At 40.5% G+C, this 27,986-nt stretch overlaps 1 protein-coding gene and 1 non-coding gene across 5 annotated transcripts in view; both read left to right on the top strand.

The window, feature by feature from the left end:
- The first annotated feature begins 563 nt into the window (after positions 1 to 563).
- The window catches only part of CDC42BPB (CDC42 binding protein kinase beta), a 111,426-nt gene continuing 84,003 nt past the window's right edge, over positions 564 to 27,986 (top strand). For 3 of the 4 annotated variants that reach the window (XM_087726738.1, XM_087726729.1, XM_087726727.1), the window contains exon 1: positions 564 to 1,148. In XM_087726738.1, coding sequence (XP_087582864.1) covers positions 971 to 1,148 — 178 coding nt within the window. In that variant the 5' untranslated portion in view covers positions 564 to 970. The remainder of the gene's footprint in view (positions 1,149 to 27,986) is intronic. The other variant, XM_087726742.1, reaches the window with a different exon arrangement.
- LOC148049764 (U6 spliceosomal RNA) lies at positions 10,939 to 11,045 on the top strand. Its single transcript, XR_015695305.1, has one exon. It is a non-coding gene; the product is annotated as a U6 spliceosomal RNA (small nuclear RNA).

Raw genomic sequence — 27,986 nt, 5'->3', positions numbered from 1 at the left:
ATCAGGAACGAGTAGGAAGTTATAACAAATCTAAAGCATTTGGGGCGTGGGAGCCAGGAATATGCTGACGGGAATTCCGGTGCCTCGCTTGTTTCAATCCACTTGGCAAAGGAAAAGGTTTTGGATACGTGAAGAGAAAGCGGCCGCTTTGTTTTGCTCCCGGGGGCTTTCAGGTTGCGCAATTCGCGAATCTGCCGAAAGGGTTTTTTCTTCCCGGCTTTCCAATCGCGGCTCTCCTCCTCCCTCTCCTCCTCCTCTCCGAGCTTCCTGTTGCCCGGATGCTCACAGCCAGAGGGAGCGTTTCCTTAGGAACTACGGCAAGAGGCGAGGACCAAGTCCTTCCGGCTTCTTCTCGGGCCACTTTTCCAGGGCCCTCGCCCAGCGCCTTCCGTCCTGCTCCCAAGCGCCAGAGAGGGCGGGGCGGGGCGGGGTGGCGGGGCGGGGACGGGAGAGAAGCGGGGCTGAGTTGAGAAGAGGCGGCCTGCTTTGGGGGGGAGGGGAGGGGGCGGGGGCTGCTTTGACCACCGGCATGACTTTGCCGCACCGCCTTCCCAGCGGCGGCCGTCGCAACTGAAAGCCGGGACTTCATCTTCGTCGTCCTCCTCCTCCTCCTCAGCCGTTGCCAGGCGAAGTGAGAGGGCGGGTCCGAAGGGGAGGGACCAACCGATGGACCAGCCGGGCCTGGAGCGGAGTCTGCTGCAAGAGCTGCTCTTCGGAAAGGCCTCGCGAAATGTGGGCGTAGCGTGGAGGCGAAGCAGCCCCTAGTCTTGCCGGGCCCAGGGCCCGTCGCAAGGCGTCGAGGAGGGAGCGCCTGGATAGGCGGATGCCTTCGCCGCCGCTGCTGCCCGGAGCCTGAGGCGGCGGCTCTTTCCTCCTCCTCTTCGCCTTCCCTCTCCGCCTCGCTCGGCCTCTCCCTCCTCCCTTGACCGACCAGTCGCTCAGCTCGCTCTCCTCAGCCGCCGCCGCCACCATGTCGGCCAAGGTTCGGTTGAAGAAGCTGGAGCAGCTGCTCTTGGATGGGCCCCGGCGCAACGAAAGCGTCCTGAGCGTCGAGGGGCTGCTGGACCTCCTGGTCGGGCTCTACACCGAGTGCAGCCGCGACTCGCCGCTTCGCAGAGACAGGCTCGTCTCCGACTTCCTCGAGTGGGGTGAGGAAGAGGAGGCCTGGGGGAGGGTAAGGGAAACGGGTTGGGAATCTTGCTGGATCGCTGGGTCGGTTTGGCGAACTGGGGGTGTGGGGTGAGGTTTCCTCTCTGGTCGCCCCCGGCTGAACTCCGGGCGACTTGCTTCCGAGTAGTAGGCAATGGGTACGATGCCTGTTTTTGTAGGGCGATAGAAAGTGGGAGCGCCCACACGGTTTAAACAGGAGTTTGAGATGATCGGGTTGGGGAGTTCGTGGAAATCTGAGACAGAGATGGGTCTGCAGATGGGGATAATAATAAGGGTGGGTCTGGCTGATAAGTGCTTGGGGGAAGTGAGAAGGAAGAATTGCTGGGTTAATTAACAGGAGGATGGGGAAAAAAGAGCGCATCCCCTGTCAAATTGGCCGAAGTAGCAGGAGAAGTGAGGATTATTACCTGAATCATCAGAGGATTGTTCATTTTTTAGGAGACTGTGATGGTAAGGGATTGGAACAGAAACTTAAGCAATAAAGTGGCAATGGTGAACAAAGAGAGCACAATTTCTGCCCTAAAAGCTTTTGCAGAGCTAAACATGGACATTTCTGGTGAGAAATGTCTCTTATGAGACTTTGGGAGTGGCAACAGTGAAGATGAAGGGAAGTGTCCTCACTCAGTGATATGAATGATGTGCATTGAGCACATTTGAATTATAAAGAAGGCAGAAGAGCCAAAGTATTATTCAAGCTAGGAGAGCATTGTTTTAAAATAATCATTCATAACCATCTACAGTTGCAGAAAAAGGAGTTGCATGAATTCAAATGTAGCTGGATGAATAGGAAGATGGTAAGGCCAAAGAATATTAGGCGACTGGAGACTAAAATATGAAGAATGGTTGCAGGAACTGGGTATGTCTAGTTTAATGAAAAGAAGGACTAGGGGAGACAATGTTCCAATATCTCAGAGGTTGCCACAAAGAAGAGGGAGTCAAACTATTCTCCAAGGCACCTGAGGGTAGAACAAGAAGCAATGGGTAGAAAGTAATCAAGGAAAGAAGCAACTTAGAACTGAGGAGAAATTTCCTGACAGTTAGACCAATTCATCAGTGGAACAGCTTGCCTCCAGAAGTTGTGAATGCCCCAACACTGGAAGTCTTTAAGAAGACGTTGGATAGCCATTTGTCTGGTATAGGGTTTCCTGCCTAGGCAGGGGGTTGGACTAGAAGACCTCCAAGGTCCCTTCCAACTCTGCTATTGTATTGTATTGTAATATGGTATAAATTCACTTTGAATTATGGGTTTTGCTACTCTAACTTAGAAGAAAAGGAGAAAGTTAGAATAGAATTGTATTGGTTAAAGGTGAATTAAGGAGAACAGGATGTGAATGAAAGATATGCTGTTTCTGCAAAATCAGAGGAGACACTATTTTAGGGCAGGAATTGTCAACATATGGAATAGCTCCAGACACTACTGATCACAAAAGAGAAAATAGGGAACTCAGTCTACAAGTACTATACATTAGAAAACAAATTGCAAACTTTGTAAAAGAAATTGCACATTGTTGTCAGTTTAAGAAAATGGGACTAATCAATACATCCCAGACAGTTCTTACAGAAATACTGTATTTATCTGAAATGAGCAGTGAAGAAAAGTCAGAAGACACTTTTATATTCAAAGCTGTAAGGAAGGAAGTGTTCATATCCTGAAGGTGACAGTTCAGACTGTCATCCTGACTAATATGGGGGGAGGGGGTGGATTAGATTCCATTAATAGCACAGCCAGATGGATTATTAGAAGAGATGTGGGATGAATTCAAAGGTAGAATTAGTTTAAATGAAGAATTTGGAGTCAGTGTTACTTTTAGTAACTGAGGAATACAATGTTACCTTCTTGGTTTGCTGTAATATTGGAGGTTCCAAGAAATCCAGTGCAACAATGAGGTGGAAGGGAAGGAAGACAGATGCTTGCACCTCTCCATTCCTTTCTGAACTTTTTTTTTTTTTTAAGATTTCCATTACAAGTATATAGATCAAGAAAAGAAAAGAAAGCTCTGAACAAAACCTTTGAGTGATGGGTTTTTAGTGCTCCTTGAGCTTGGTTGTTTTCTTGTAGACATTTCATTACCCAAACTAGGTAACATTAGTGCTAGTAAGGAGTGGAGCTTGCTCTCAATTTATATTTTAGTGTCCTGTCAGTGTTGGTGGGAGTGGTCTTGATGATTTTTTGGTTGGGCTGTTTTCTGTTAGCTTGTTTGGCAGGTCCTAGATTGGTGTATTGTTTACTTCTTGATTGTTGCTCTGATGTTAATCTTGGTGTTAATCTGTACTCATCTGGATATTGATTGCTGTTGGGGAGATGTTTTTGTTCCCTTTTTGGTTTATAGCAATAGCAGTAGACTTATATACCGCTTCATAGGCCTTTCAGGCCTCTCTAAGCGGTTTACAGAGAGTCAGCATATTGCCCCCAACAATCTGGGTCCTCATTTTACCCACCTCGGAAGGATGGAAGGCTGAGTCAACCCTGAGCCGGTGAGATTTGAACCGCTGACCTGCTGATCTAGCAGTAGCCTGCAGTGCTGCATTTAACCACTGCGCCACCTTGGCTCCTTGGCTCCTTGGTTTGTTGGTTGTTCCTTTTGCACAGTATATAGATGTTGTTTATGTCTGGGTGACTGTAGATGGCTTTGTAGATTTGTCAAAGTGCCAAGCTTCCAGGAAGTTTCTAGCGTTTTTTTGAACCTGGCATGGTCTAGGATGGTCACCATTTCCCAGTTGAAACTATGGTTAAGTCTGTCCATATGTTGTGAAATTAAGGAGTTTTCATCATGTCTTCTGACTGCTGATTGGTGTTTATGGATGAGCTCTGCTAGTCTGTCTGTCCTCCATAGTGGCTGTTGTAGTCTTTACACTATAATGTCGTAGATGACTCCTGTTTTTTCTTCTGGGTCTGCTGGGTCTTTTGATTTACTCATGTTTTGGAGGGCTTTAGTTGGTTTGGATGCTGCACTGATTCTGTGTGGTCATAATGGTCTGTTGGTGGTTTCTCAGATGTTTTTGATGTATGACGGTGTTAGCCTTTTTATGACTTGTGTTGCTTGTACTATATTGGGTGGAGTGGTCAAGCAGTTTTTGATGAATTTTTTTTGAAAGATGTGTGGATATTCTGTTTTCTTTTTCCGCTGTTCAGAGTTGTGGCAGTCTAAATAGAATTCTTATACAGCTTCTCTTGTGAGAAGTTAGGTTACTCCTAACCTCAAAGTTTAGGTAAAAGCTTTGAGTTCCATATAAACTTCCAAAATAATCTTAGAAGAGTGGGGGGGAGGAGAAGAGAGAGGTTAAATTAAAAAGTATACCTGGAAAGAGGCATGATTTTGAAATATATCAGCTTAACATTCAGTTCCCAAATGCTTTTTTAATTGGTGGATTACTGATTAATGGAGCACTTCTGATTTTGTCTTTGCTTTGTAAATTCAATCCACATATTTTTCACCACTGACCAGCACAAAATATAACACATGGGTTTACAAAATGTAGCTGCAGATTAACAGCTATAATTTAAGAATATGCTAAGCTTATTAAGCTGTATAAAAAGTAAAATAATGATATGGTACATGAAACTATGTATTTTGGAACTCAAAACTACAAGACATTTACTGTATTACAGCATGTAAGGTTAATTATTAATTCAACTCTAATTAAACTTTCTATATAAACTTACTTCCCTTTCAGTTAGGCGTGATTAGGGCTTACCCATTTTATTACAAGAGTTTTTTTAAAAAAAACATTCTCCAGGAAGAGATACATATGAATATAAGTGATGAGGAATCTTTTACTTCCTCTTAATGATACTTAGTACAACACTAAAATGTGAGAACATCTGGTTCTCAATTTTTGAATGGACCAGTGCTTTTTGTTTTACATTAACCCACTAAGAGGATTCACTTCCTGCAATCATCTATTGACATCAATAAGCCCTTTAACTGAATAATTGAACACTACCTGTCATCTACTTTGAAAGCTCATAGAATTGATTAGTTTAGTGGCAGATATAAAGTAATACTGTAATCATTTAAAAAAAAATATTTACAGTATATAAGCAGTTGACATATAAATTGCTGTGTTCCATTTTGGAGATTTAATTTGTATTAGATGACAAAAACATTCATTTCTAGTAACAAACTTTCTAATTTTGATTTTATTCTTATAAGCTGAATGCTGATATTGGACTAGTTCAATTTCATTATTGGCAGAGATATGCATGAGCTTTGAGTGTTGTTTTCAAACAACTGAAAGAATAATTGCAATCTGTTAGAAAAAATATATTTAGATCAGTTTCTTAATATTTAAACAAGAATTTGTTTTAAAAGTGGCCAAGCTATTATCTATTATATTACAGGTATTTATGAGACAACAAGTAAATGCTAAATAGTTCAGAATTCTGAACTTCTTTGATATACTGCCTTGTTACTATCATAGCTGTTTATCCACTGCCATGACCGCTATTATTTCTTTCTTGAAAAAATATTCATGCCATTTAATTTGAGTTGTATTATAGAAGAATTAGGAAATAGTTGAACATTAATTCATATGTTGATGCCAATATTTGTTGCAGGAACTTTTGCCAAGGTACATGCAGTGGGAAAGTTTGATTGCTTTGTAAAGAGTACATGGCTTGGATTTAGAAGATTCCAAACATTCTAAGCAAAATGATTTAATAGCCTAATTCAGTACAAATCAGTTTCATATACTATGGGATGACTGAACTATAAACTAAATAATAGCCAATTTTAGTTTAGAGAAGCAGAATTCGAAATAAAAGCACTTTTGTAGTGAATGGTGGGTAACTGGATATAGATATCACATTTGAAAGGAATGATGAAAATATTAGTACACTCAAGTTTAGAAAACTATTCACATGACCAATGACCTAGCAATTATTATGAATTCCTTTGCTAAGAATTAAGACATTAAAATACACAATTGTACAGAAGTAAAATATTTAGTATCTGAATTGGACACGGGTGTATTGGAGGTACTAATACCTCCGTGTTGGAAACACCAAAGTGTTTTTGTGATGAAAATTTTGGCAGTGATATCACTGTTACCTGGAGGACATCCAGTTGGGGGCTCCTTTTGTGAATCTGCCCACCAAAGTGGTACCCATTTATCTACTTGCAGTCACTTTCCTGTTTTTGAACCGTTGGGTTGGGGGAGCTGGTGCATGTGATGGGGGCTCACCCTGCTTTGCATTGGCAACTGGTCTCGAATGCAAGGTTGCCAATTGTCAGCTCAGCATTCTAACCTTATGAGCCACTGCATTTCTTGATGCTTTAGATGCAACGTAGATACCTCTGATTTTCAGGATTTGGATCTGAAAGAGTTCTTTTCCTTCATGTCTATTTTATTTTATTTTATTTTATTTATTACATTTCTGAACTCTTTTTATTTATTTAAATAATTTATATAGCTGTCCAACTTGTAGGGCACAACTCTGGGTAGGTAACAACAGTGATAAAAGCACCAACAATAAAATCAACTCAAAAAGGAAAGAAACAAAAGATATCAAGCGAAACCAGGGACCTAATCCGTAACTATATCCATTGGCCAGGTTCTAACCTTATTGTCCCAGAGCCTAGGGAAAAAGCCCTCTCTTCACCAATTTTTAGAAGGCTAAAAGTGTGGGGAGCCTGCTGGATCTCAAGGTGTTCCACAAGGCAGAAGCTGCTATGGAATATAATTACCATTGCCTTTATTTCTGTTTTGAGGTGTATTTGACATAAGTAATTTCAAAACTTCATTTTTCTATGTTGCAATAACTTTCACCTATAACTACCATGCTATCATAATAAATCTATCTCAGTTTCTTATGGTCAGAAAATAGTATATATTTAAGTTATTGTTATCTTAAGTGTCTGTAGATACCATGTGAAAACAGTGTATTATGATTGCATTATTAAAGAAACTCATATTTTACCTTTAAAATAGTCTCAAAATCAGATGGCCAGATCAAGCTACTGAAGAAATAAAATGTCTGACTACCGATTGAGGTCTCCTTAATTAAGCTTGTAAGTTCTGGAACCTGCATAGGAAAAGATACAGTTCTTCTAAGGAGCAGCTAATAAGTACAGGAACATTCTCAACAACCCACAGATACATTATATTGCCAAAAGTATTTGCTCACCCATCCAAATAATCAGAATCAGGTGTTCCAATCACTTCCATGGCCCAGGTGTATAAAATCAAGTACCTGGGCACGCAGACTCTTTTTACAAACATTTGTGAAAGAATGGGTTGCTCTCAGGAGCTCAGTGAATTTCAGCGTGGAACTGTGATAGGATGCCACCTGTGCAACAAATCCAGTCATGAAATTTCCTCGCTCCTAAATATTCCATAGTCAACTATCAGCTGTATTATAAGAACGTGGGAGTGCTTGGGAACGACAGCAACTCAGCCACGTGGTAGGCCACGTAAGCTTGTCCCACATCAGTGTGTGACCTCACAAATGCGCTTCTGGAAGAATGGTCAAAAATTCCTATAAACACACTCCTGAACCTTGTGGACAGCCCTCCCAGAAGAGTTGAAGCTGTTGTAGCTGCAAAGGGTGGACAGATGTCATATTGAATCCTATGGATTAGGAATGGGATGTCACTTACAGTAAGTTCATATGCGAGTAAAGGCAGGTGAGCGAATACTTTTGGCAATATAGTGTTTCTAGTGATGAGGGTGAACCTGGCTAGGAGGCAGGAGTCTAACATAGATGAGAGAAGAAACATTATAGACAAGTGTAGATAAAAAGTTTGATCAAAGCAAAGGCTTTATAGGAAAAGCAAGGGATTATAGGAAAAGACTCAGATCCAAAATCTTGCACAAAAGAAAGTGTCTCAGAATAGCACAATAATCAAAATCTCTAGCTGGTGTTTATTTAATGTAGTGATATAAGCTTTAGAAAGAGGGCTATTCATTTATCCTCACACTTAAACAGCATCCTTCAATAACTGGTGGAAATCATAGGCATTTTCTAAGATTCATTTAGCAGATATCTCTTTTTTAAAGTTGACCTTTTAAAGTTGACCACATTTACTAAGATAAAGTTGAGAGAATTTAATCCATTTTCTATTAACCTTTTTAATTTCTAGAACTAGTTTTAAAACTACTGACTGATTATGCACCAACAAGTTGATGTTGACTCTTATATCTTTATTATTTGGGAAAAGCAATACTGTAAGACTTTACTTATGTAGCTTGAACAATTTGTTAATATTCCACAGACTATTTTATTATAGTAACAATAACAGTAAAGTATTTTATATATATTTAAGTGAACATAGTGAACAATATGACAGACACACATAGGAGAAATTATGTAGATGTTGATATTTGAAATTTCCAATGTACCACAGGAAAGTCTTAATTATTGAGATAAAACAGAAATAGCCCAAGTTTTAAGGTCTTTTGTATACAAGTACAAATCTTGGAGTATCCATTGAATGAAGCAAGTATTTTTGGAAGGTCTTACAGAGAGTTAAGAGTATAAAAAAGGACTTACAAAATTAATTATATCTTTAACTTAACAATAGCTATCTTCTTGCAAATAAAATATTTATTATATTATGATTTGTGTTTAGTGTTAAATATAACTGATTGTGCAGATGATCAATAATAAAGTCTGCTAATATATGCAAACTAATATGATACTAGAGTAGAAATTATGCAAAGCATTGGTAAGCTTGAATGTCATAATTTCCCATGTGTTAAAGAATGATATTCAGGGCTGTTAAACATATTTTCAACAATGCATTTAAACTAGAGTAAACCTCAAACTCCGTTAGTAAAGCATTATATAGCAAAGAGCCATTCAATATAACATAAAATTCTAAAACCCTAAGAAGGTTAAATATAAAAGTGGCAAATTAAAAAAAAACTGTTAAAGAGAGAATTCTAATATAGATACATTTTAAGAACATATTCTCTTTTTGGGCTCAGTGGGGAATTTGAATGTCAAATATGCTGTGGCATGTCGTCTATTTCATCTTTATCTTTTTTCTGTCTTGGGATATAGTTGATGTAACTAGTTTTAGTACTGCATTTTTAGATGTGATGGTAATATTGAATACACCTATAACAATAATGGTATGACTAACTAGTATTTCTTAATCCAAGAATGGTGCTTTGAACATAGAAGTTGGTTTTGCCTGAAGATTATGTAAATGCAGGACGAAGAACAATGCTTGTTTTCTAATTGCAGTTTTCAGTGTGCAAATAGGTTTTCATGTTTTACTGAATTAAATTTACCTTAGTAAACTACTGAATAAGTAATCTGATTTGGTTGGAATTTTTTTTAACAATTTATATTTCACAATCTTTTCTTCAAATCTATTTACATTGGACCATACTTGATTTTCTGTCCATATAAATGAATTTAAAGGGATACTTTTGAGAAGAGCATGAAAAGCACATCAACAAGCCCTAACAGAATTATTATTACATTTGTGCAATGTATTTCTTTAACTTTCCCATCTTTAGACAACTGAATAAAGATGTGCTGCATTTAGACCTGAATTGGAGAAGGATGCCTAGGGGGTAGCACTGATACCCTCCCTAGGCTGTTTTAAGATGTTATCTGATATTATAGCAAGGGTGTTCACATTGCTTGCTTTTGATGCAAGTGATGCACACTTCTACAATTGTTTATTGCAACAAGTTATTCTTTACTCATGCTAATAAGAGTTTTATAAATGAATGTAAAGTATGGTGCAATATCATACTTTCATTTGATACTGTTTAATAGACCAGAAATTAACTTTTTTGTTGCTTTATTATCATAATTATGTAATTAATAAAAACTAGCAGGAAGAAATAGACAACATGATGAATCTATTTAAGTCCTTAATAATAGCCATGGATTTCATATCAACTGCTTATCTCAATAAAGATTTTCTAATAACCACTATGAAATCAAAACAAGTGGGACCCTGCCAAATCTCTTAGAAAAGATATTCCAATGTTCTGTTACTATCCGGTCTTCTGTGTATATCTCTTTCAGTTCTAATCTTAAAGCTGGGCATGTTCATACAGATGAAGGGAGTGTATAAAAGGACATTGGTCTTGGCCCACTTCCATATTTAAAATGAATAAATGAGTTTTGTAATGGATAAATAACTGATTCAGCTGAAACACAATGTGCTCTGATTATTGAAAGCACTGTCAAGGTTTCTGATGGTTGCACTTTGTTCATTTGTTCCAGAACTATCTTTAAAAGCAATCCCAAGTAAAGAACTTTACAGTAGCCTATTCTGTGCATGAATAGAACAGGAATAATAGAGACTAGGTCTGATTTTGTAATAAGGCTGCAATGCATAGAGTGATAAAGCTACTTTTAGCAGCTATGACTGTGTATCAAGTATGATGTTAGATCTAGGGGGTTCTTACACTATTAATTTGATCACCGAAATAAGTGAAATCCCTTTCAAAGCAAACTGCAGTCAAATTGACAAACATAATTTTGTCTGAAGGAAAGGGGGTTTGGGAGACAGATGCATTAGGATGCTATTTTCCAAGGATATACATAATAATATTGGACTGTCCAAAACTGTTTTATTTCTCAAGGGCCATTATAAAATGAAAATTAAGACAATAACTCATATATTTCAATATCTTACAAAGTAAATCTGTGTATTTATTTTCACCAAGTTGTTGAAACTTCTCCAAAATATTATCTTTGCCTTTTCAGAAATATCATAGATTACATGCTTAAATCTTTCAATATAAATGAATATAGAGATGTTTTATTATGTAACTGAGCCTTTAAAAATCTATTCCTTTGTGCTCGCTTCGGCAGCACATATACTAAAATTGGAACGTTACAGAGAAGATTAGCATGGCCCCTGCGCAAGGATAACACGCAAATTTGTGAAGCGTTCCATATTTTTTAAATAAAAAAAAGAAATCTATTCCTTTGAAGGAGCTGATATTCAAGGTTGTTACAATGTTATTATTATGGCATACAGCAGTGATGGTTTAGGTTTAGGTTTTATTGAACACTTATAGGCCGCCCTTTTCCCTGAGGGGACTCAGGGCGGCTTACAATAATGAGGGAGGGGAGTGCAAGACAAGACATAAAAGAAAATGTGAGTAAAAATAATTAACAATAAAAGCACAACATTCACTCGGCATTCGGGCAGGGAGAGAGTAAAGTCCTATCCCCAGGCCTGACGGGATAGCCAGATCTTAAGGGCCGTGCGGAAGGCCTGGACGGTGGTGAGGGTGCGGATCTCCACGGGGAGATTGTTCCATAGCGTCGGAGCTGCAACTGAGAAGGCTCTCCTCCGCGTAGTCGCCAGTCAGCACTGACTGGCGGATGGAATTCGGAGGAGGCCTACCCTGTGCGATCTGATGGGACGCAGGGAGGTAATTGGCAGAAGGCGGTCTCTCAAATAGTCAGACCCACTACCATGGAGCGCTTTGTGGATGGTAAGTAGGACCTTGAAGTGCACCCGGAGATCAACAGGTAGCCAGCGCAGCTCACGGAGGATCGGTGATATGTGGGCGAACCGCGGTGCGCCCACGGTCACTCGCGCGGCCGCATTCTGGACTAGCTGAAGTCGCCGGATGCTCTTCAAGGGCAGCCCCATGTAGAGCACATTGCAGTATTCCAGCCTAGAGAGCACAAGGGCTCGAGTGACTGTTGTGAGGGCCTCCCGGTTCAGGTAGGGCCGCAACTGGCGCACCAGGCGAACCTGGGCAAATGCCCCCCTGGTCACAGCTGACAAGTGATGGTCGAAATTCAGCTGTGGGTCCAGGAGGACTCCCAAGTTGCGGACCCTGTCTGAGGGGTATAAATTTTGCCCCCCCCCAGCCTGATTGATGGAACATTAGCCAAATTGTTATTTTTGTTATTTTTGTTATTTTATTGAGATTTGTAGGCCGCCCTTTTCCCTGAGGGGACTCAGGGCGGCTCACACAAAATCGGGGAAGGGGAGATACAGACAATAACAAAGACACATATAATAAAAACAGTAACCAACATGCATTCATCATTCGGGAGGGGCAACTATCTTCATCCCCAGGCCTGACGGGCTAGCCAGTTCTTCAGGGCTGCGCGGAAGGCCTGGACGGTGGTGAGGGTACGAATCTCCACGGGGAGTTCGTTCCAAAGGGTCGGGGCGACTACTGAGAAGGCCCTCCTCCTTGTAGTTGCCAGCCGACACTGGCTGGCCGATGGAATACGGAGGAGGCCCAATCTGTGTGATCTTATTGGTCGCAGGGAGGTAATTGGCAGAAGGCGGTCTCTCAAGTATCCAGATCCACTACCATGTAGGGCTTTATGGGTGATTAACAGCACCTTGAAGCGCACCCGGAAGTCGACAGGCAGCCAGCGCAGCTCGCGGAGGATAGGTGTAATGTGGGTGAACCGCGGTGCACCCACTATCGCTCGCGCGGCTGCGTTCTGCACTAGCTGAAGACGCCGGATGCTCTTCAAGGGCAGCCCCATGTAGAGCACATTGCAGTATTCCAGCCTAGAGGTCACGAGGGCCCGAGTGACTGTTGTGAGTGCCTCCCGATTCAGGTAGGGTCGCAACTGGCGCACCAGGCGTACCTGGGCGAATGCCCCCCTAGCCACAGCCGTCAAATGGTGGTCGAATGATAGCTGTGGATCTAGGAGGACTGTTGGGAGGAAAACACAACAGCCACTCGGTCTTTTCCGGGTTGAGTACCAGTTTGTTAGCTCTCATCCAGTCTTTAACAGCCTCAAGGCCCCGGTTCATCACGTCCACCGCTTCATTGAGTTGGCACGGGGCGGACAGATACAACTGTGTATCGTCCGCGTATTGATGGTATTTTATCCCGTGCCTCCGAATGATCTCGCCCAGCGGTTTCATGTATATGTTGAATAGTAGGGGGGATAAGACCGAGCCCTGCGGCACCCCATAAGTTAGGGGCCTCGGGGACGATCTCTGCCCCCCCACCAACACCGACTGCGACCTGTCCGAGAGGTAGGAGGAGAACCACTGCAAGACAGTGCCGCCCACCCCCACCTCCCGCAGTCGTCGCAGAAGGATACCATGGTGAACCTTTTTCGGCTCCCATAACGCTATGTGTGCAACACCCTACCCCCTGCTCGCATGCGCACATGACCAGCAACTCCCTTCACTTTTGGCATGGTTTTTTTGCCCTCCCTAGGCTCCAGGGGATTTCTAGGAGCCTGGGGAGGGTGAAAACAGCCTTCCCCGCTCTCCCAGGATGTCCTCTGGAGGCTCAGGAGCTTCCCTAAAGACTCTGGAGGGCGAAAAACAGACCTACGGACAAACCGGAAGTCACTTCCAATTTGCTTGTAAGGCCGGTTTTTGCCCCCTGGAGCCTTGAGGGAAGCCTCTTAAAGGCTCCAGAGGGTGAAAAAAATGGACCTATGGGGAACCCGGAAGTTTGGGGATGGTGACTTCCAGTTTGCCTGAAGGAGCGGTTTTTCGCGCTCCGGAGGCTTCAAGGAAGCCTCTAGAGGGTGAAAAACAACCTCAAAAGAAGGCCGTAGTCAGCTAGCCAGCGCGCACATATGTGCTGGGCAGTTGACTGGGTAGCACCTCGTGTGCCCTAACAAATGGCTCTGCATGCCACCTGTGGCACGCGTGCCATAGTTTCGCTATCATGGGCATACAGTGATCAAAATTCACATTATAGGTATCTATTTGAATTATTTCAAATGGCTTCATAACTGCCTGAAACATCATTACTTTAGCCAGATTTGAAAGACAAAATCTATTTACAGTTTATGCAAAAATTTGTATTAACTTTCCCTGCTAAGAATGTTCCCAAATGCTTACATGTGTATTGATAAACAGTAATACAAATTTCAGTGATAGTTTAGTTGTTCCTAGGTAAAGCTTGACAGTAGTCAACTGAATAGCAAAATAGTTCTGACAGATAGTTGGAATTAGTTTTAAGATAGTTTTGTAGATTATATATGGCTATGTCTTGTATAACATAGTCAAGAATATTTATATGCTTTGAAGAATTTCATCCAAGGAATAGGGTTAGCATATTTAAAGATACTCAAGGAATTTACTGATAGTGTTTTTTGATTATGTGTCACCACCTAGCAGAATTCTAATTTGTTGGAGTTTATAGTATTGTCAGCAAATATGAAAACAATGATACAGTCTGAATATTGCATTCCAAAAGTTATTAGAAAATTTACATGTAGGCAATCTTTTCTCTATGATCAAAATTGGAACTAGAATTTTTGTTGCTAGGCAACAAAAGTGCATTCTACAATCTTTTTACCACAATTAAGTGAATGATATAGTTGTTAAGTACGTCCAACTTCCCCTATTGACTTTACTTGTTGGAAATTGACTGAGAAGATTGCAAATGAAACACTGCAACCCTTGTAAATTCATGCCAGTTGCCAAGGGCTTGAATTTTGATCACATGACCATGGGGGGGTCCTGTGAGGATCGATCATACATCATCTTTTTTGCAATGCTGCTATCATTTTGGTCACTGAATGTCAAGAACTATCTATAGCTATCTTAATAGTAAGCAGTGGGGTAATATACCAATGGTAAAACTTTTTATATTGGCTTTCTCTTAGTATAATATTCATAGTAGATTTAATATTTATCTTCTGTTGATATTTCGATTATTGTACATTTAATTTCTGCATCCATTTAATCATAAAAGTCTATAACTTTCTTAGTTTCTAAATTTATTTCATCAACGTGTAAATAAGCCCAACAAATGTTGAGTTTTGTACAAGTTTCTCAATTTCAGTTAAGACTTTTAAATATTCAAGCCTCCCTGTTTCTGTAATTCCTTTTGAACTATACCGCTTAAAGGTCATGCCAACCATTCTAAAGAAAGAATCTTGAAAGCAGGCCTTTCATTTTCCTGGTTTCCCACTGCTTTGGTTTTCTTATTATTATGCACTTCCCTTAATATCTATCAAATCTGCATCCTTTTTGCCATTTCCCTTAATTGTCTTTTATATCTTTACCTTTGTGTTTTCCCGTGTCTCCTCAAAGACATTATCCCTCAAATGCTAAGTGCTAAGAAGGAAACAAAAAGAACAGAACACAATCTTGCCAGCAACAAACTTCAGATGCAAAAAAAAAATCTTATTCCTAGTATGAAATCCAGACAAATAATTAAACAGAAAACAATACTCTAAACAAGGACCTGTTGAGGGGGCGAAAGCAACTTCCATCAATAGTGGCAGGGCCAAGCCATAGTGTATAAACAAGAAGCAAACCTCACTTTCATTAGTAATGATGATATTGCCTACCATGCTTCCCCAAAAATATGACATATCCTGCTAATAAGCCCAGGCCTGGTTTTTGCCTGGTTTTTGAGGTGGGTGTAAATATGCGCCCTCCCCTGAAAATAAGCCCTAGTGAAAGCCCCCGTGGCAAGTACAGGAGGAAGCCCTTCCCTTCCCCGGTCACCTCAGCGTTTCTTGGCTCCTTAATCGGATGAGTTGAGCCGATCCGGCTGCCATTCAAAAAACAGCTGATTTGCGGGTGCTGCTCAGGCCGTAGCCTGCAGCAAGTGCGGCTGCTTTTGCCATCGATTACGGCCACAAAAGCAGCAGGAGTCCAAGTGATGCACCCCACGTGCCTTGCACCGGCCTTCCAAAGGGTACTGTAGCAGAAGTTATCCACAATTTTTTAATCATTATTTCGTGCCGACCCACGTGGCCCAGTGAGCGTCATGGATTGGGACAAAAAGGGTAAAAAAAATGTGGATAGCTGCTGCTACAGTACCCTTCGGAAGGCCGGCTTGAGTTTCCTGCTGCAAAAGTGGCTGCGTCCGAGACTGCATTTGGGAGAGGAAGCAAAGGGGAAGCAATCAGCTTCATCTCACCCTTGCTCTCAGTCCCCCTTTTGGCTGAGCTCAAGCAGAGAAGTGGCCCGCAGAGTTTCAGGAACAACGTTGAGGCTGACAGGAGACAGGGCAGGGGGGAATGTCCAGTGCAGCCCCAGTGCTCTTCTTTCCTTGGAAACGGAATCTTGGGAGTGGGAAACGGCATTCCCAGGAAGGGTGGGTATGTCAGTATGTGTATAAAAAACACAAAGCGAGGGAGCCAGCAGCCACGGATTAAGGAGCTTTGTGAAACGTTACGTCTACACGCAAAGTTTGGCAAGGGAGGGAGAAGAGATACTTCCATCTCTTGGCAGTATTTTGCTTGAAAATATTTGAGAATCAGCCAGAGAGAAGGAAGAATGAGCCCTGCGAGGAGATGCTGCCGACACTGTTGCCTGCAGAGACACAGACAGAGCGAAGTTCATTGAAGACCTCTCCGGCCAGCCCACAAGACTATCTGAAGGTGGAGGGGGGGAGATTTCCTGCACATCAGCAGTGATGTCTTCTCACAAGGCTTCTTCCAACATCCCCAGTTGTATGAATATCCATGCCTTCCTTTAGGGGATGTTGCTTTGCACCTGGGACATTGGGACAAGCCCTGTGAGGAGATGCCGCTGCCAATGTGCAGGATATCCCCCCCTCCTGCAGATCATCCTTTCAAACTGTAATTTCACCAGGATGAAGAGGTGGCTGGAGGTGGTGTTTGCGTCGGGTTGGGCTTTCTTTGCAAGGCAGACGATCTGGGGAGCAAGAGATTTAGGAAGCCTGGGCTGGCGTGGGTCCGTTTCTCCAGTGAAGTATCTGATTCACCCTTCATCATCTCTCTGCCCTGGCTTGGAAGCTGCAGAGGAAGCCTGCCATGTCCAGTGAGGTAGGGGGAGAAGTGACAGCAAGAGCAGCCATGTCTCGCTCTACACCTCTCACTTCTTCCCCACCCCACCTGGCATCCATCTCGCTAAAGAGACGGTGGGGAAGGGAAGCAGCCTGGACTCTGTTAGCATTGGGGCGGGGTGGGAGAAGTTGGGCTGCGAGACATGCGTCCTACCCGAGACTTGCAGCTCCATCGTGTTCCTCACTGTTTTGTCCAGGGAAGTTGAACTCATGAGATTTTTTTTTACAGGGTGCTTCCCTGGACAAAACAGCGAGAAACATAACGGAGCTGCAAGTCTTGGGTAGGACACATGTCTCGCAGCCCAACTCCTCCCACCCCGCCCCAATGCTAACAGAATCTAGACTGCTTCCCTTTCCCACTGTCTCTTTAGCGAGAGGGGTGGCAGGTGGGGTGGAGGAGAAGTGAGGCGTGGAGCGAGACGTGGCTTCTCTTGTCGTCTCTTCTCCCCCCCTCGCCGGGCATGGCAGGCTTCCTCTGCAGCTTCCAAGCCAGGGCAGAGAGGAGGCAAAATGCTCACCCCTGGGGCTGAATCAGACGCTTCACTGGAGAAACTGCCCCACACCAACCCAGGCTTCCTAAATCTCTCACTCCCCAGATTGTCCCCCTCGCAAAGAAAGCCCAACCCGATGCAGGGTGGTGACAGGACACATCAGAGCAGTGCTGGCCAGCCACTTGGCCAGTGCAAAGAACAGGGAGGGGAGGCGATGGGGGCAACATGACATGCAGTCCCATGCTTGCTGCCTCCTGCACCCCCAAAATAATAATATCCTCCTGATAATAAGACCAAGGCCATATTTCGTGGGTCAAAATAAAATAAGACCCTGTCTTATTTTTGGGGAAACACTGTAATTGAGTAATGAAACATCTGCAAGCAAACAAGCTCAGCGAGTACCAAGGACTCCAAAGTACAGTCACTGTCTTGCAGCGTTAGCAGATTAATATTTGTCTGTTAGATTTATATCCTATCTTTTCTCTAGGAGCTCAGGACATACATAGTGCTGCCTCCTTTAATTTCCCCCCATACCCCATGAGGTAGTTGGAATGAGAACAATTTACGAGTACAAATTAACCCAGTAAGCTTCCATGGCAGGCAGTCATTTTAATCTGGGTCTCCCTAGTTTTACCTCAGCACCTTAGCTACTATATTTGTCTAGTCTGTTGATCCCTAATGCCTCAAAATGTATTCTAGAACATAACAGATTTTGGCAGAGCTGTATAGGGGCAATCCATTCTACTGAGGGATACTATATTTTTTACATCTGTACTCCTACTGTTGGATATAGCACATCTTCCATGTTCTTGACCACAAGAGTACAAAACACTTAGTCACAGCAATTCTTCATTTTCATTATTACCTATTGAAAATGAATGACTTTTTACTTCCACAGATTCTGGCTTTTGAAATCAATTCCATAGAACATTAAAAATATGAAAAATAAAAAAAGAATCTCTACTTATAGAGGAGTAGCATTTCTGGCTGCTCAGCTGACTATGGTGTTTTAGTTTCATATTAACCTAATATTATGTCAGTTTGAGAACAATGAAGATAATTTCTTTGTATCTTTTTTATTGTGTATAAAGTGGTAAATCAGTTCCATTTTTCATTTTGCACATTTGCTTTGAAAAAAAAACAGTATTCTATAAATAAATTTTAATAACTGTATATATTAAAGACATTGAACAAAAGTTAACTACGATGTTATGCTCAACCTATGAAGTCTAAACTGAGTGACAACTGGTTGAAGTTAATTGTTTAGAAACACAAATATAAATAAACAATTTCTTGGGGGAAAAGGTGATAAACATAGATATGCACTGATTTTTAATACTCTTGTGGTTTTGTATATCGTTTACATTGATATTGCTCTTGATATTTGAGGGAAAATATATAAAATTATCCTGTTTTCACTTTAAAATTTCTTTACAGCAAAAAAGATACTGTACACAATAATTGTAGAAAGGGAAATCTTTGTTGTATACATTCCTATTAAAACATGTGCTGCCTGGAAATAATTTCCTTTGAACAAATATGAGCCTCCTATTTCTTATAAAGATGAAGACTGCATTAATGAAATATACTTGGAAATACTGTTTCATGTCCTCTTTGTTACCAAGTGGTTTACATAATGTGCTCATGAAGTTAGCACTTTGACTTGGAAATACTTTATACTTTGAAAGTATTTTATACTTTCTGCATGTGAACTTTGGGTTTTATCACTAAACTACATCCAGAGACCAATACTACTGGTAAAATAAAGTTTGTTTGTTCTTTCTAGTCAGATAACTGTTATCTCTAAGAATATAAACAATCTATGCAACAGTTTCATTTTTAATATATTTTAAAAATATCCGTAACAGTCACTTCAGCAACAAATCTCAGAAGGTATACATTGTGTTACAAATGGTTAATCAGTAATTCCAGTAAAATATTAAGTTTATTCAGTTGGAATGCATTATTTACTGCTGAATCTGTAAAACCTTATTAACTAGAAATGCATTTGTCATAATCTCACTAAACGAGATAACTTGAAACGTCTGTAAGCCAACATTTTAAAAAATTAATTCATTAATATTCTACCAGGGCTTCTAAAAATTTGGTGCTTCTTGAAACAATAAATTAATTTAGCATGTACGCCCCTCCCACAATGAAACCATTGGACTTCCCTTTGGTACTAGCCATTGTGACAGGTATCAGATTAACATGAAATTGATTCCTTATCCATTCCATGTCTGTTTTAACACATAAAGCTAGAATCTTGTCAGGTTCAGTCCCATTACCAGCTTGTCTGATCCTGTTGCCACAGTCCAATTAAATGTTGATAGTGACTCAACTCCTTATGGGCAAACCTGCTACCCTTCTCATAACTCACTGCTCTTGCGACATTCATCGTGGAATTGGAATAGTGAAAGCACTTAGACTTATACACTGCCCCATCATGCTGTATGATATTCTCTGGGCATTTTACAGTGTAAAAATTATTTGCATATTGCTGCCAACAATTTGGGTCCTCATTTTGCCAATCTTGGAAGGATCAAAAGCTGAGTCAACTTTGAGTCCCATCAGGATCAAACTCCAGGCTGTGGGCAAAGTTTGCCTGCAATATTGCATTCTAACCACTGGGGCTCTTAACTGAATTGAAAAAGTGGAAGCTTCAGGAATTCTCTAAAAATTTATCTACCCCACCACACCTTGCATTTCCAGCCTCTCTAAGTACTGTATATCTTCTTTCCCATTGCATATGCCTCCCCAAAACAGGGGGTGAGGGTGGGGCAACTGCACAAAGCCATGATGTTAGTGAATCCCAAACATGTATTCTGTTTTATGCTGTTAAATATGTGAGGAGCCTCAATTTTTAATGTGATGTTGCTATAAGGCTTCGATGTGGTATTTTATTATGTTTTATAAGCTGCCCAGAGTTGAATGGTTAACATGGGTGGCCATAGTAATATGTTAATTAAACAAGCAAATGATTTTTGGAGGGGGGCTTTGTCATTCCCTAAAAGATGTAATATAGAAGCCTGTAGATTCTGTAGATCTTTTTGACATCTGTAATAACAAATATAGTAGAGGTGGGACATACTGGAGGTTCATTCTTTCTTATTATGATAGATGGGTGGATCCCAAAGGAGTGAGCAGATTTTTGTTTGTTTAGGTATTCTGGTCCCAAACATTTTGTAGATTGGTTTTCAGTAGAATAGCTTGTATCATTGTGTTCACTTGGAAGGGGACTTGAAAAATATATTTCTAAATAGTAATCCAGAGTGCAGATTTAATCAAGGGATTAGTATACAAAAACACATTCTAAAGAATGGCTACTTCTCAAACAAAAGTTGGAGCCTGCAAAACATACCATCTGGCATACAATTCTAGCTTTCCTTACAAATTTACAGTTTCACTATTGAAAATTTGTTTCTTTAACAACGGTGAGTGTGATTCATGCATTTTCATGGATTTTTGCCCAAGGCAAAGGTTTGACTCTCATTGGCCTTTCAATCAAAACTAGATCACTAAGGAAGTAAGATAGGGTGAGGACAAAACTGAGTATGACTGGTTATGTATTGCAACTCATTACAAGGAAGTGGAAAAAACAGAATGGTATACCACACCTTTGTGTCACTAATTGCTACCCTTTGCTCTCTATCTTTAGGTGGCAATATGTTCTGTACACATATTTACATTATATCCAGCAACAATAATAACTTCACAATGTATCCATTTTGAAGAAAAAGAAAGATTCTTTTCTTAAAGCATTTTGTGTTTTGCTTTCATTTTGAAACCTTTGGATTTTAAAATTGAGCTACCTGCTTATAAAATGTGCTTATTCCTGCTTCCCCCTCTCTCCTTATTTTTATTAGTTAAATATGATACAAACATGAATAGGCATCTCATTCTGTTTTATCAATTACATGTGAAAGGAATGGCAGATTCTTTCACACTTCAAAATGTATTTTTTTTAAAAATAGTGCAATGAGAAAAATATCAGAAAAGCACTTGCTCTTCTACAGTCATTATATTGCATAATGACTCTAATTGGGACTGGGAATTTCTGTTGCAAAGCAAAATGGTCATTGGGCAAAATACCATATGACCTATGAGGACACTTCTGGTAGTTAGGTGAGGACCTCATTCTTTTCCTACCCTGTGCAAACTGCCAGCTCTATCCTCCTTCCTAATTTGACCCATTGAGCTCTCTTAAGCAAATGAAGAGAGCTGCCCCGCTGAGCCTTCTTGTCCAGCTCTCCCTATTTGCCTATCTACCCTTCCCCCTTCTTTGTCCATTTGGCTGCCCTCCACTCAGTGCCATTATTTAGTCCTTCTTCCCTATTCCCCCCCCCCCAGCTCACTTTTGATGTCTTCTTCCTCCTCCTGCCGACAAGGTGTGGTTGGCCACTGCAACTGTTGGCCCTTTGGGATGCCTCCATGTGGGGGATAGGCAGCGGCAGCAGAGCACAGGACAGCCAAAGGGGTGAACATATTGTGGGGGGGATAGGCAGGCAGGAGGAGTTGAAGCACATCATGCAGTAAATATATGGAAAGGCTGCCAATTTTGATCAGGAAAACTACCTTTTGTATCTACTATTCATTTGGCATCATTGTAACTTTGGAAAGTAACTGAACGAAGGATTGATAAGTGAGGATCACCTGTAGTAGATTTTATGTGCCATAAAAGCTATTCATACAAGCAGCTAAGACTCATTTGCATTCCACCCAGTCTGTTTTCCAGGTTTCCTTTTGACAGGATAAAGTTGGACGAGACTTCCACATAGAAGACAAAATTTTATAATCTTTTAAAGATTATTATTTAATGCATACATAAATGAATGTGTCTGATAACATTCAAAGGTCCTTCAGGAGTATTTATAAAACATCAGGGTTATTTCCTTTGTATACTTATCTCTCATTTTCAAGCATTATGGTTGACTGAAGATAGGCATTCTGGTTGCTTTAATATAATTATAACTTAGTATTCAGGCAGGATTTTTTTCCTCTTTAAAAGAGAATTCGAATGAAAAATAAGAATCTTTTTTGTTCTTATTTGATTCCTAAACACTTCCTCATAGTATACATTACCTTGCCCTCATTTCACCTTCTCTAATGGGCAGAATGATGTATGATGTAGATCAAAGAAAATTTGGACTGTATGCGGTCATATTCAGGCAATTTACAATACTTATCTGAGATACTAATGTTTCTATGTGTGTGTATAGTGTGTTTTTGAATGTGATTAGATTATTATCTTTCTCTCTTTTCTCCCTTCTACTTGTTCTCAGTCTTGTTCAAGAGCCCGAGATTTGTTCATGTTTGTAAACCACTTCAAGGACATTTAAAATTGGATAGCATAAAAATCATTACACAAATACATTCACGTGTAGATTGTTTAAGACTGTCTCTCTAGAAAAACTATGGCAGAATTGGTATTAAATGGAGAAATTAATAGAATAAATCAAGGGTTCCCAGCCCCCGGTCCACTGCATGCCTGTAATTGGTCCATGCAAACAGGCAAAGCCACATCCACGGGATGCAGGCAGCATGCCCTTTCCAGTCGCGGAAGAACCTCTCTCCACAGAACTGGTTCCTGTTGCCCAAAAGGTTGAGAGCCTCTGGAATAGATTTCTCCTCTTTATTAAGAAAGGACATTTAACCCTTGAAAGAACTGAGGGAGGACAGTGGGTAATAAAGTTAAGAGAGAGATTTTAAAATGTAGGTTACCATATTTTTCGGAGTATGATGCACCTTTTTCCCTCAAAAAAAAAGGCTGAAAATCTGGGTGTGTCTTATACATCGAATACAGTATTTTTTGCCTCATGAAGCCCGCCTCTTCACCAAAGCTTGTAGGAGGCTTTCAGAGAGCTCCTGTGGTCTGGGGAGGGCCAAAATGAGCAATTTTCTGCTCAAATCCCCCCCACAAAGCCCCCAGCAATACTCTATAAGCCTCCATAAGGCTATGCATGCAATTTTCTTGACAGAAAATGGAACCATTTTCGCAAAACAGGGTCATTTTTTCCTCATTTTTGCCCCCTGTCCCAGGAGCATTCTGCAAGCCCCCCAAAGGTTATTCATGCCTTTAAAAAACAAAAACAAATGGGCCCGTTTTCACAAAAAATAGGCCGCTTTCGTGCGGTTTGCAGAGTGCAAAAACTTTTTTTCTCCTTTCAGAAAGCTCTTTAGTTAGAGTGATTGATGAGAATTAGATTGATCAAGTGCTGTGCCAGCAGAAACAAAGTCTTAGGTGCTGCAGATTGTCAGTGATTTCCTTCTCCAGCACATGGATAAATACACCTGGAAACATCTACCTACCTACCTACTCTCTCCCTCCCTACTGTAGTTTTTCTCTCTCTTTCTCTCTCTCTATTCCTCTATCTACCTACCACTCTCTCTCTCTCTCTCTAACTACCTACTGTATTTCTTTCTCTCTCCCCACCTACATACCTACCTACCTACTCTCTCTCTCCGTACCTATCTACTGTATTTCTCTCTCTCTCCCTCTACCTACCAACCTACCTACTCTCTCTTCCTACCTACTGTATTTCTCTCTCTCTCCCTACCTACCTACTGTGTTTTTCTCTCTCTATTTCTCTCTCTCTCTCTCTCCCTCTCACTCCCTTTCTCTACCTAACTACCTAACTACTCTCTCTCTCTCTCTCTCCCTACCTACCTACTGTATTTCTCTTTTTCTCTCTCCTATCCCTCTATCTTCTTACCTACTTTTTTAATTTGCCACTTCAAAACCTTGGTGCGTCTTATACTCTGATAAATACGGTACTTGAGGTTCAGTTCTTTTTCAAAGTGAACCTGAAATTAGTTCTCCTCATTTTAATTTTAATTCAAATTAGTTATGATTATAGAATGACAACACTGAGAAGTAGAGAAAAGTATACACAATCCTTTGTTTGTTTGATTTGCCATTGAACCCATTGCCTGGCTGATCTTGGCTATTGTCAAAAAGCTAAGCAGGATTGGACTAGGATAATTCTAGGATGGGAAATCACCAGGAAGTACGAAAGCTATAGGCTAATCTGTGAAGTCACTTTAGAATTTAAAAGTAAACCAGTTTCATATGGTTGCCAGGAAAACTACATGGAAGTGTTAGGAGACCTTAACTTTGCCTTTAATGAAACTGATAGGCAATATACTATCATAGGCAGTATATTGTCATTCATTAAATAAACAGTGGTATAATTAGCAACTCGAATTAGTTATCACTGGTGTGCTTGATAAAAATGCTTTTAAAATACCATAGTATGTTCCTTTAACATTTAATTTTGGGACAATATTCAATTGGGATTTTTTCATAGTGCCCTGGGTAATTTACAGTGTTTCTCCATAAGAGTGGGATTTACAGAAGTAAGAAAAATGCCTTATGTGATGTTAAGTGTTCAGGAGAGATCTAGGCATAGTCCATCAATAGTGGGTATCAGTTTTCCATTGCAGATATACTTGATTCTGTTTATAAGCCTTCCATTCTGATATTTTCAGTACCCTGTCCAATTTGGAAGGAAACTAATATTCCCTTAACTAGGAAGAACTAGATATGTGCAGAAAATTTTGAATACAAAATATTCCTTTTTGTGATCAAGACGTCACTATTTTGACAGCATGAAATGAACTATGTTTATAACTTTGGACTTCTCAAGCAAATATGGAATCTTTTAAAGTCAAAACAGAGCTGTTTTAATACAACCTGTTTTTCACTCAGAACAGTATATAAAATGGACACAAAATAGGGGTTTCAAATTTGAAATAGTTTGAATTACAAAAAAGGTTTTAAATTCAAAAGTTCAAATTTAAAGTGTTTTGCATACTTCTACTAAGAATAGTACAGTAATCCAAAGCTTTCCCCACATTTTCTGGTATTTTCAATTCATGTCTGATATATTTTTTTTTTATAAAAAAAGACTTGCAGGCTGCAAGTAGCCTACTGAGTGGCCTTATGCAATTGAATTGAATTGAATTGAATTTATTGCATTTATATGCCGCCCTTTTCCCCGAAGGGGACTCAGGGCGGCTCACAATCCAAGTCAGGGAAGGGGGTACAGATAAGGGATAAAAAAGACAAACAGAACAATACACAATTTAAAAGCACACAACAACCATACCATTCGAGGGGGGGGGGGGAAAGCTCTTTAGCCCCAGGCCTGTCGGAACAGCCAGGTTTTAAGGGCTTTGCGGAAGGCCTGGAGGGTGGTGAGGGTTCAAATCTCCACAGGGAGCTCGTTCCAGAGGGTCGGAGCAGCCACAGAGAAGGCTCTCCTCCGGGTAGTCGCCAGTCGGCATTGGCCGGCGGATGGAATTCGGAGGAGGCCTAATCTGTGGGATCTAATCGGTCTATTGGAGGTAATAGGCAGCAGGCGGTCTCTCATGGTGTTTTATTTTTTAAAGTAATTAATTCAATTAATTAATTAATTCAATTAATTAATTGGGTTCCTCTACCAACCCAAGCTGTGCTAGGCACCTTCAATAATCAGGTTTTCAGTGCCTTTTGCAGCATCAGGATAGGAGCCATATGGAAATCTCTTGGAGAATACTATTGCAGAAGAGAGTTGAAGAAACCATGCCACTGACACTGAGACGTGGTGATGTTTAATTGACTGACACTTTGCGCTACAAATTGTTAATCCATTGTTTTATTTTTAAAAGCTGTAAAATTTATTTTAAACTTTAAAATGAAATTGTTATTTTATCTTTTCCCTACAACCTTATGAGGTAATTTACTAAACTTGTGTGAATCATCACTGACAGAGTTCAAACCTTGTATCATACATCACTTAGTAGGTTTTGGCTAAATTTGAGCCACTAATTCTTGGAAAGCATGGTTCATGACTTGTGTTGTAGGTGAACTATTAGCAACCTATTGTAGTACCTAAGGTGATTAGGTAAATTATGACTTTCATACACCCTCCCCCCCCATTAGAGTTGTCTTATTGCAATGACTTATTTTAAGTTGATTAGCTGCTAATTTCAAAAGAGGACTAGAATAAATAGAAGTATTGTGTGGGTTATTGATTACTTGCTACACTTAGTGTCATAGCCAGCTCAGACTCTGAAGATGAAGAGGAGTTACGGGAGGGTCAGCAGCCTGAGGGGATTCAGCTGGAAGAGTCAGGCAGGAAAAGCAAGTGTTGCTTAGAAACCAGGAGAGGCAGCTATCCTTGGCCTCAGAAGATGAAGAGGTGGAACTAGCATTTCCTCCCAATTTGAAAAGAGGAGGGCTGATCAAAGGCATTCAAGAAGACTGTTGTCCAGAAAGAACCTCAACCCCCTCAATGGAACAAATCCGGATCATACTACTTCTGTATAAGAGGAGCTGTGCACCTGACAGATCCATTGGCAACAATTCTCCATTTACCTCACCACTGTATTCCTGAACTCATTAAGACCCTACCCTCTCAAATTGTAACCCTGGACCCTCATGCTATATTTAATTGACTCTCTAGTACCTTGTTTACAATTTGAATTCTAATCTAAGATGGTTGAGTCTTTGTGGGCTAGGTATTTTGGGCATGAGGGATTATGAGAGTTTGTCCAATCCTTTTTGCCATTGAAGTTCTGTTTAGAGACCTTTTTAGTAAAAATATAAAACTTACATGTGTGTCCAATTTCCATGGCCGGGACAGGACATTTAAGAATTGTTCTGGTCTTACTTGGAAACTTCTTATAGTTCTTCATGGGTGTATGTATTTCTGTAGAATATGATTATTAAAAGTGTGGCAAATTTAGAATAAGAATAAGTTTGCTTTTGAACTTGTTGCCTATTGTGGTATAATGTGTTTTCTTTATATAAATATATATTAAAGTGTTCTAAACATGCCTTCAACTTTAATTTTTTGTGATTATTCATGTATTGTGCTAAACCCTAATGTATTTTTGGATTAGTATAATGTGTGAATCAAACCATTGTAATTTATAAATTATATTTATTGCTTAATTAGTAGTTTAATTAATAGCAGTTGTAGAACTGATATCAAAGAGCTTCTGCCTTTTATGATCAACATCAACAGTAAAGGAACTAGTTGTTAAGAAATATGCTGTAGACCAGGGGTGTCAAACTGGCAGCCCATAGGCTGGATGTGTCACAAGCAGACCACGCCCATCCCAGCTCCACGAATGGGAAAAATATTGCAAAATGTCATGCGATTGCAAGATGGCACCACAAATTTGACACCCGTGCTGTAGACTGGTATTCATGAAGACCTTGAACAAAACATTCAGATGTTGTGATGTGTTTATATCAAAATAGTGTAAACAATTGTATTTTCTGAAAAGAGAAGTTGAATTTTGAAAATGGAAAGACTATTGGTGCTTTTGAAGTTTTATGTTGTGGAAGACTCCTGAAATATACTGTGGATGGACATACAAGGGGGAAACAAAACCAAATGGATCATTAAACAAATGAACACAAGAGTTCTCATCAAATCACAAATGAGCACGCTCAAATTATCCTACTCCAGACACATGATGTAAAGATCTAACTCTCTAGAGGAAAGTCTAATGCTTGAGAAAGATGGAAGCAAAGGGAAGAACAGCAGTAAAGTGATTAGACTCAATTACAGTAGTGTTGGATGGTCCACTGGAAGACCTGAAAGATCAGGCTAGGGACATATTGTTGTGGAGAAAAATGAT

The sequence above is a fragment of the Thamnophis sirtalis genome, unplaced genomic scaffold (genome assembly GCF_051295495.1).
Source record: "Thamnophis sirtalis isolate CommonGarterSnake01/CBP01778 unplaced genomic scaffold, rThaSir2_p1.2 scaffold_1, whole genome shotgun sequence".
Lineage (NCBI taxonomy): Eukaryota > Metazoa > Chordata > Lepidosauria > Squamata > Natricidae > Thamnophis > Thamnophis sirtalis.
This window is presented reverse-complemented; position numbering and strand designations above follow the sequence as displayed.